This window comes from Thamnophis sirtalis, unplaced genomic scaffold (assembly GCF_051295495.1).
Source record: "Thamnophis sirtalis isolate CommonGarterSnake01/CBP01778 unplaced genomic scaffold, rThaSir2_p1.2 scaffold_1, whole genome shotgun sequence".
In the NCBI taxonomy this organism is placed as follows: domain Eukaryota; kingdom Metazoa; phylum Chordata; class Lepidosauria; order Squamata; family Natricidae; genus Thamnophis; species Thamnophis sirtalis.
In genome coordinates, this window is record NW_028261381.1 from 149222939 (window position 1) to 149233578 (window position 10640).

At 40.2% G+C, this 10640-nt stretch overlaps 1 protein-coding gene across 1 annotated transcript in view; it reads right to left on the bottom strand.

The window, feature by feature from the left end:
• Positions 1–10203, bottom strand: part of RHOJ (ras homolog family member J) — a 68400-nt gene extending 58197 nt beyond the window's left edge. The window contains exon 1 of the mRNA XM_087727441.1: positions 9455–10203. Coding sequence (XP_087583567.1) covers positions 9455–9620 — 166 coding nt within the window. The 5' untranslated portion in view covers positions 9621–10203. The remainder of the gene's footprint in view (positions 1–9454) is intronic.
• Between the last annotated feature and the right edge of the window lie 437 nt (positions 10204–10640).

Genomic DNA, 10640 nt, shown 5'->3' on the forward strand with positions numbered 1-10640 from the left:
ATCATGCATGCCATTCCATAAACTACAGAATTTCAACCTTAATCTTTTTCTATCTTAATATAACAATTTGCACAAAGATTAATAACTAGTGGTATCCTTAGAGCCTCTTGAAAGTATGTGCTGTAAGCAAGAAGATGTTTTTTCTTCTTCTTGATGGATTAATTCTTGGGTATCATAAATCTAATCACTCCAGTATTCTTAGAGGTTAACAGCATTTTCAAGAGAAACGCCTTATGGAAATTATCCACAGTCTTTATTTCTGCATCTGTCTTGCCTGACTTAATTATGATGAAACATTTTCCAGGGCTTTAAGAATCTGATTTAGAGTTTACTATACAGGTTTATTTTGTTCAATGATTTGACTTCATAAAACAATTAGTGGTTCAATTGCTTAGCCTATTGTGAGAAGTGGTGGTAGTGTACTACTTTTAATTACGTATATTTTAGTCCACTGCAAATGGATCAATAATTTGCTACAAAACATCTATACTTAAATAAACAATTGAAACTTAAAATCGCAGGTAATATTAAAAACATTTAACTAAAACAAAAGCAACAGTATATGAAGTATATGATTGCTCTTACATTTTGAACAAATGGAAGCTTCCAAATGATCTTTGGAGGCAGACTTGTATAGCTATTGTGGTACTTCAGACAACTGGTGGTGAGGGTTTGAGTCATTATTGTCAGATACTCCTCTTCCAGCAAAGGTTGCAACTGACATACCAGCTTAAATTGGGCAAAAACCTTCTGGGCCATAGCCTCTCTTTGCCCATCCAGCAAAAGCTGTGAATCCAGAAGGACTTCAGTCTATCTCATCCAGGGGTGGGTTTCTCGCCCTGTTCCAACCGGTTCAGTTGGAATGGGGCCGGCGGCGTCCTCGTGCACGCGTGCGGCGCACGCATGCGTACTAGGGTCTGTGCGATGCTCCAGCTGCTCCTGGAGGATCGCGCAGGCGCTGTATGCGTCCTGCGCATGCGTGGAAGCGCAGAACTCGTCAAAACCGGGTAAGGAGCGCGGGCGGCCGGGTGGGCCATTCCCCGTTCCCGGAAGTTACTTACTTCCGGGTTCGCCGACCAACCGGTTCACAGGGACCGCCGTGAACCGGTTGAAACCCACCCTGATCTCATCCCAACTAACCCTTGTTGTATTCAGACACTGGATCAAGCCACTGGTACAATCTCCAGTGCTGACCAGTAAGATATCAGCAGCATATTGTTGATACCAAATCATCAGGCAATCTCTTCCAGTGGCTTCATGTAGAAGCTTAACAGAAGGAGAAAAAGCAGAGGACATTGTGGCATCTTACAAAGGAGAAATTGCTTGGCTCTTTATACTCCCCCATCATCACGGATCAGAGACAATTATTGAGGAAGGAGAAGAACCACTGCAATTAAATACTTAAGCTCCTCAGGTAAGGTATATGGTATATAGAGTACTTAATGATGCTAGTATCTTTTAAGTTTTTGATACTCACTATTCTACTTCTACATCCCCTGCAAATTTATTGGGTAGTGATTTTTTTAAAATCATTCTGAGCTAGGATTGGAAATGAAGAAGCTTAAAATAAAATACTGCACATCTGGAGGACATCTAATTGGGGAATGTTGTACTCAGTGTGGTTATAATGAATGGCTAATGTACCAAATGAATATTTTAATAATGAAGATTAATGGGATAAAATTAAGGAAAAAATGCCTAGACTGCTCAAAATCCCTGGAAGCCATGGATAACTTAAGAGCATCAAATAAAATTTACTGTCGTGAAGGGCTATTCCTGCTAGTGGCACTTGCAGGAAGTAGTTTTACAAAGGTCTGTTTCTCTACAACCACCCAAAGCAAAAACTCGCTTATCTCACTCCATATCTCATCATTTGTGACTTATCACTCAATAACACCCAACACCACGTGTAAATGCGTGAATTGTTGCCATAAATAGTTTATGACTGAATTGATTACAAGTCATATCAAAAATTCTAAACTTGACATTTATGTGAAAGCTTCAGCCGTGTCGAACAGATTTTTGCCTTGTTTAGCATTCTGATAACCTGTCAGTTTGCAAGATGATTTTTTTTAAAAAAAAAAGGAAGGGGAAGGGGAGATGATTCTCTTGTAAATGTTTCAGGAGGAAACAAACCCAGAAGGCTTATGGATGTTTGATCTACTGAGGTTGATCTCCTATGAAAAAAGGGAAGAAGCTAATTGTCCATCATGCATTTCTGGTTGTTTTCTGCCCTGCATGGCATCGCAAGTCTATATGTGTGTTTGTGTGTAGCAGGTGGATTGAGGGGCTGTTTGGAATATAGCAGGGATGGCAAACCTTTTCGGCACCAAGTGCCCAAACTGGAATGCGCCTGAGTTCCAAAAGCTGGAAGACCAACTGGCTAGTGCCATGTGTGCGCCAGGCACCTGGTCTTCAGGTTTCTGGCATGTGCATACATGGCGGCCATCTGGTCTTCATGTGTACCGGAGCACTGGAAACCCAAAGACCTGATCTTTGGGTTTCTGGGGCTCTGGCACATGCAAAGATCAGGAAGAACAGCTGGTGACAGTGTGCGTGCCGCAGAGGTGGGTTCCTACCAGTTCGTACCTATTCGGTAGAACTGGTTCGTCAAATCTACTGAACCAGTTAGAAGAGGTTCCACTAGTGGACCCGGAAAGCAGGCCACACCTACAGAAGAGGTTCCAAAAATTTTTGAAACCCACCACTGGTGTGCCGACAGAGAGGGCTCTGCGTGCCACCTCTGGCACTTTAGGTTCACCGTTACGGGAATATAGGAATGGTTAAGCAGGAAGCAACTCCTTTGCTTACTTGCTGCTTGTTTTCCTTCCAATTCTCTTCTTTCGCAGGAAAAATAACTTCTTTTAGCAGTCTCATGTACACTATCATTATTATTATTATTTACTCAAATACAAGTATTGTTAATAGAGGTGTTGCTCCCAGTTCCGGAAACCTGGAGTTTGTTTCCTAAACTCAACCCCTTTTTGCTTTCCTATTAGTTTCCCCTGCTGGAAGATCCTAGGGAGACTTGCAATGCTTTTATAAACACCCACATAAGTAATGAGAGCAATTTCAGTGTCAAAATAATTTTTCGGATGATATTTTTATTGCATTCCTTAAAGGACAAACATTTCTAAGGCTTTATTAATATCCACAGATTGTCTGGCCTCGTGATCCAGCTGCTGCTTTCCAAGCAAGACAACCCCATCATTCTGAGAGTTTGTTCCATGACCTCTGCATTGGTTTGTCAGAGAGATAAATAAATAAACAAACAGATGCTCCTTCCAATCCTTTGAAGAGCTGAGTTTGGAGGAAACCTCAGATTAAATGGTCATCTCAACTATTTATCTCTGGCACCTGGGCAGCACAGGAGCCTTTTCTTCATCCCCTCTGCAGCAGTCATTGTTAACTTGCCCCATCCTGCCAGTCTTTCATCCCAGATGGAATGGATGCTTAAACTATTTTACCCAGATGCTAAATTCATATAGTGGGTAATAAAATAAACCTCTTTACAACTGAAAGAGCAGATGTACCTGCCTGTGGTCTCAAATACTGATCCAGCCTTATTCTCTTTTTTCAATTTTCTATGAGATTTTTGATACTTCTTTAAAAATGTAGCATAAATAGGTTTAGTGTATTGATCTGTTTTTCATCACTTTTTAAAATTAAAAATGTGTCTGGCTTGATCATAGCAGGATGGTTACACACCTTGGCACTTAGCTAGTTTCAGGTGGAAACTTAAAGAATTAGATTCTTTTTTTCAGTGTGTGATTCTAGTAAAAAAAATCATTTATTTGAATGAAAAATACAGAAATGGTTCTACCATTTTATTCCCTCAAATTTGTGGTTTCCCCCCTTTTCCTGAGATTTGAAGTCTTTTCATTACCCTCTAAGTGACAGAAAATGCTTCTTGTTAACCTCTCGCCTTCCCACACACTAAAACTCTTTTGGGTGTTATTTTGCTACCTCTAACTTCCCAAATCACTCTTTGGATAGTTAGGAACAATGTAATTATACCTTCAGAAATGTGTACAGTTTTTAAACTAATGGTATGGGTATTAGATGTTAACATGACCCTTCCTGCTCTCTGTAAAGCTGCTAATTTAAAACAAACCACTGATTAAAACAAAATTGTTCTTCATGGAGAGTTGAAACTTGTTGAAATAAAAGAGAGTGGAAATGATCTCAGCTGATTGCCATTTCTAGATGTAAACCTATGTATTATTCATATCAAACTACATATTTTAACATGTGGTGGCTACTGCTGAGTACAATGTGGAAGAGCAAAGGATGTTTTCACTTTGTTTCTTATACAAAGATTCATATACGTTTTTCAAACGTGCATCTTATATTACACATTAACAGACTTGGAAGGGACCTTGCAAGTCATCTAGTCCAACCCTCCCCCCAAGCAGGAGACCCTATACCATTTCTGACAAATGGCAGTCCAATCTCTTCTTGAAAGCCTCCAGTGATGAAGCTCCCATAACGTACGAAGGCAAGCTTTTCCATTGGTTGATTTGTTCTCACTCTCAGAACATTTCTCCTTATTTCTAGGTTGAATCTCTCCTTGATCAGTTTCCATCCATTATTCCTTGTCTGGCCTTCAGGTGCTTTGGAAAATAGCTTGACCCCTTCCTCTCTGTGGCAGTCCCTCAAATATTGGAACACTGCTATCATGGCTCCCCTGGACCTTCTCTTCACTACACTAGCCATGCCCAGTTCCTGTAACCATTCTTTATATGTTTCAGTCTCCAGTCCCCTAATCATCCTAGTTGCTCTTCTCTGCACTTTTTCTAGAGTCTCAATATCTTTCTGTGGGAGTGGCTTGGTGGGCCTGGCTTGGTGGGCATGTTTTAATAGTGTGAAGACCAAAACTGGATGCAGTATTCTAGGTTTGGTCTCACTAAGGCTTATTATAGTGTTCTTAATACCTCACTTGATCTTGATTGTATCCCTCTATTAATGCAACTTAGGATTGCATTGGCTTTTTCGGCTGTCATTGCACACTGCTGGCTCATATTTAACTGGTTGTCCATCTTTAATCAGGGCATTTTAATATATACTTTCTTTAGCGTGGATTTTTTGGAAAACACTTTCATTTTTTAATTATTAATAGCAGTTAGTCATAGGGCTTTCAGCCCTCTCTAAGCGGTTTACAGAGTCAGCATATTGCCCCCAACAACAATCCGGGTCCTCATTTTACCCACCTCGGAAGGATGGAAGGCTGAGTCAACCCTGAGCCAGTGAGATTTGAACAGCCGAACTGCTGAACTGCAGTCAGCTGAAGTAGCCTACAGTGCTGCATTTAACCACTGCGCCACCTCGGCTCTATACATCCTTTTACCCATTTTAATATATTCACTTTAGCTTTTTAAAAAAATGTGAACTACAATCACAAAACCTCCTGTCTAATACAGGAATCCAAATTAAACTGTCTCTGAAAGGTGGATTTTCAGCCTCTATCTGAGCACTTCAAGTGAAAGAGAGTCTATAACCTTTAAAAAAAAAAAAAACCCTCTCTTACCACTGGGAAGTATTTTGTTCATGCATTTCTGTAAATTAAATCTTTTATTGCATGTCTTGCACTTTGGAATAATAAAAAAACCATCCTGACCTTCTGTGTGTCATTTGTCTCAGGCATTCGGAAAATGCTTTTGTGCTTCCCACAATGTTCTTATCTTTAAAGCTAACTATCTTCAGTTCTTCCAACCACTCTTCATAGTTTTTAGTGTCGTTATTGGCTTTCTTTTAAGCTGTTTGTTTATCTGAATCCTTTTTAAGTTTGGTGCTGGCTAGAAAAATCGAGATGGAATCTGACAAGCATGAAATGAAGTAAAATGATATTAAACTATACTTTTATTGGTGGAGCCTAAAATCATATTTGCTTTTTACACAGCCATGCGACACTATTAACTCTTATTCAGTTTGTTAACAATTACAATTCCAAATTATTTTCACACTAAACCCAGGCCACCTATTCCCATCCTATGATTGTATATTTGATCTTTGTTTCATTGAATTTCTACCATTTTATCCATTTTCTTGCCCAGTTAAGATCACTTTGAATTCTATTTTTGCCTTCTAAAGGCATTAACTCTGCTACGTATTATTTTGTTACAGTATCTGCAGATTTGATATTTTGCATTGTCTCTTTCTCCTACTTATGAACAAATGTTTATGTTTGAGAGTACGTAGGCCAGGACTCATCTGTCTGATACTCAGATGCAGACATGAAATATATACATAAGAATACATGCAACATATTTGATGTCACATTCTACCAGTAATGGCCAAAACAACAAGGAAAGTTGAGGCTTACTCCCATGGTCGATCTTGTGGAAAGCAGAATGTCACACATGTTGGATCTAGACTTGCAATAATGTAGATGCTGACTCATACTGGTGAATGCAAGAAATGGACTACAGCTGGTAACCAAAACCCGCTAAGATTTTTCCCATGAACTTCATGCTCTGAAATGGTCATATGTAAGGCCTTACTGATGTATATCTGCACTAAACTGAATGTCAAAGCTGCAGAATAGATGCATATCTACCAGTGATAAGATTCCCTGATGTTGCCCTCAAACTGCATAATTTTACTGATGACAGCATTTCTATGAGATATGTAATTCCCACCAGGGACCCAATTCATCTAAACTACAATATATGGTGAATTCAAAAATCAAGCTGGGAACTGGAACATGTAATTGTGTTACTCTTTCTGAACTATGGAATACAAAAGATGGTAATTCTTGTGAACCTGGAGTGAAATGAACCAAGAAGGATCTGCCAATCTATAATTTTTAACCTGGCTAAAAGAAGCACAGCTAGTAATGCTCCCAAATGGTTGGCCAAGTTCCATTTATCATCATTATCCCTTGGAGGTATTATGAAATTGGCTTTTACAGGTACATGTTGCCTTTTCTTTTGTGATAATTGCAATTCTTCGATGCACCTGTTTATTTCACAAGGACATTTGGCTTAAAGAGGCCACAACATATTTTTTTTTGCTGGTTTTAGAAGATTGTGTTGTGTTCCTCATCCTTTTTTTAAGAGAGAGCAAAAGATTCAGTGGTAACTCCACCCTTTGTATATAATTTTCTACTTTAACTCTTTTTTCCCTAATTGATATGTGATGCTGGACTTTATTTGTTAAAAGATTTTTACATTGCTTTATCTCAGGGGTATCAAACTCAGGGCCCAGAACTGGTGTGTGGGCAGGTCCTGGAAACAGCAAAGGACTGGCCTGCGGTGGCTTTGACAGTGAAAACGGAGCTGGTGGCCACATTTTTGCTGGCAGAGGGTTGCAGGGGGCCATCACAGCTGAAAAGGGAGCATGCGAGGGTTGTGGACAGCCCTCCCGAACTCCATTTTTGCTGGCAGAAGGTTGCAGGAGGTCGTCGCAGTCAAAAACGGAACTTGGGAGCCCATTTTCACTGGCAGAGTGCTCGGGCCACCACAGGCTCTCCCAACACAAGTGACATTGAGCTGGCCATGCCCTCTCCCCCCCCCCAAGGTCAAACACAACCCTGATGTGGCTCTCAATGAAATTGGGTATGACACCCCTGCTTTATCTGGACTGCAGGATTATCTAGTGTGTTTAGATAGTAATGAGATTGGTTTTGGTTACATTTATCTTTGTAAATAGTGTGAGCAGATGAAGCATTGTTTATCCTTTAAGCAAGTCTAATTTCTAATAACAATTGCTAATCCCCTTCTTCCTTCAAGAAGTTCAGGGAAGTGTTCTTTCTTTCTTCCTAAACTCTTTGCATTCTCCCAACAAATCTTGGAAGTAGATTAGGCTAAGACAACTTGACTGAAATCCCATGTTATGAGAGGCTATGGTTTGATTAACCATGCTTTACTGATTAAGAACTAATTGGTTTGATTTGTACCATATATTTAGCCATAAAACACTGACCTACAATAATGACTGAATTCTGACAAGGCACTCCATCTAAGTTTCATCTAATTTCCATTCCAGTAAACTATAGTCCAATAATTTCAGGAAAATATCTCATTTTCTACCCCAGTTTTATTCCTTTATCTTATTGAACAACTGCCCACCTATTAAAAATGTAACCCAGAGAAAAATCAAGGTTAATGAGTTTACATTTCAAATCAGATTTACTTCAAATCATGTGGGGACTTTAGATCCCAGCAACCTCCGAAAACTGTAGTTCCCACTCACCCACCTGTTATTTTTATTTTATTTCTTTCCCCCTTGTGGAAAATAATTCATACCGTGAAAATCAGATCTTTTCTCCAAACTAAGTTTTCAGGGAAAATCAGAACTACCTTGTCCAGTCCTTGTATTATGGAGATTCCTGATGTTTTATAACGGATTGGAATCAAGAGCATTCCAGTTAGGTTGTAAATGTTATTAGCATGCAATATGAGCTTCAGAATAGAATTCAGCTCCCTGCCTTACAGAGAAAAATACTCTGAAAACTTCCTCTGTTTCAAGGGTTGTTTAAAAAGGGGGAAATACTAAACCGAGCAGCAGATAATCACAGTTGTAGGTTTCCCTACTGTAGAAGAAATAGTAGGGGATTTCCTATTTCCGTCGAACAACAAGCTCTAGTTTTGCATGCATGCATAGGAATAAACAAATATTATGCAAAATAACAAACCCACATTTAATGTTCAATTTAGACGAAACAAATAGCTGTGCTTCCTTTAGCTCTACTTCTCAAGAGATGGCAATATTATGGCTGAAGTACATTTGGTTTTGTGGCCTGTGTGTGTTTGAGTGAGCATGGCTGCTTTGCAATACACCAAGTTCCCTGATACTAAGTGAATTAGAAATATAAAGAAGCAAACCAATAACATGATTTCATGATGCCTGAAGCCAGCTGGTCTTATGGAGAAGGCCTTGGGGTAGGACTGGCGTACTGGCTCTGAACCAGGCAAGACACCATATGAACTTTTAGACAGAACACTAATTAGTGTGGTGGGGAGAGAGATTAAGTGAGTGAATGAGAGACACACAGAGAGAAACTTTCCATCACCATGACAACCATCCTCTCGAGCTAGGCTGGACTTCTTCATGCCTTGGACAACCTTAGGCTGGGGTCACCTCTTCAAAGAGGAAAAAAATAATATTAATGTAAAAATTTAGAGCCAGCCAATACCATTAGATTAGAGTGGTATGATTAAAAAGGGTCTCATTTTCCAAATTTTATCTCTACCTGCCACAAAATAAGTAGTCCATGAGGAAAGGGATGGTAAAGTCCTGGCCTGTTCATTCATTACATGTAGGGCTTCTTTGTAGAGGGGAGATTTCACAATTGCACTCCTTAGGAATCCTACTTCTCTGTCTACTATCACTGTGTAAGGCATACTTAGCTTTGCTAGGGTCTGTGAATGTAAATGTACATTCATGGGGAGGAAACAGGCTAGTATTCGAAGACTTCTGGCACATATAAGAAAGAGGAAGGGGTTCTTCTTACCTGCATAGTGGTCAAACACTGTTGGTACATATTCTTCTGGAAACGCATCATTGGCGTAACTCATCAGCAGGCAGGTCTTCCCAACAGCTCCGTCACCAATCACCACACACTTGAGCATCTTCTTCACGCTGCTATCTGAGTAGCCGGGCTCTTCTTTGCCACTCATGCTGGTGGTTCCTGCTTTCCTTCTTTTTCCTTCCAGCTTTTGCACGCACACCCGAAAGAGCACAGATCCCAAAGGAGAATTTCAGTGGTCGATAGCAGGCTTCTTCTTAAATGAGTTGTTTTTGTTGTTGTTATTGCTATTGTGGTTGCCGCATGGCAGACAATCAGGAAATCATAACTTCAGTTTGTACACTTGACCTTTTCAAGCCGCAGAGAACCATGTGAAGGAATAAATAGACCACCGACACGCGTGTCGTTCGTAGTTCGAGTCAGGAAATCTTCATCTTGCATACAGAGACGGTGGTATTTCGCACGGCTTAAAAATAGCAGCAATCGGAGGAGCTGAATGTCTGTTCTTCTGCTCTGTTTTGGCCCGAAAAATCAGGGATTCGTGCTAAATCCATTCCATTTCTCCATCGCATTTCCAAAGAGAAAGGGGAAACTGGAACAAATTCACGGAGGGACTCCCTCCCTCTCTCTCCCTGTGTCTCTTGTTCTTTTTATTTCATGCAACCCCTTTATTTTCTCCAGTTTGCTGTATGTCAGGAAATCATGGGTTTCCTGCTGAATTCCATATTAGGATCACTGGGGCTCGTGAAGGGCTGCAAACAATAGAAGCTCTGTGTGTGTTTATACTTTGCAGGAACTCTGCCAGGATGTGGAAGAAGAAAAACACTAGAGGTCTCACTGCAGACTGCAGTTCACAAGCTTCCTGCTCCAAAAGATCCATCTGGACATCATCGTCACCCTTCTCTCAGGAGCGCCCACACATAAAATCATTCATGGTGAGATTGATATTATATTGGGCTACCCCTGGATTGACCTCTGTGAGAGTGATTGGCGGTATCTGGGACAAAGTAGGAACAGTCGTCATCATTTCTGTTTAAAAACACCTCTTGTGAACTCTTAGAATTTTCACTATGCAGACACACAGACTTCCTCAAACTTCACTGTGAATTTATCTGCTCCTCAGTTGGCCACAAAAACTTATCTCTGCTTTTTCTTCTTTTCCTACCAGGAA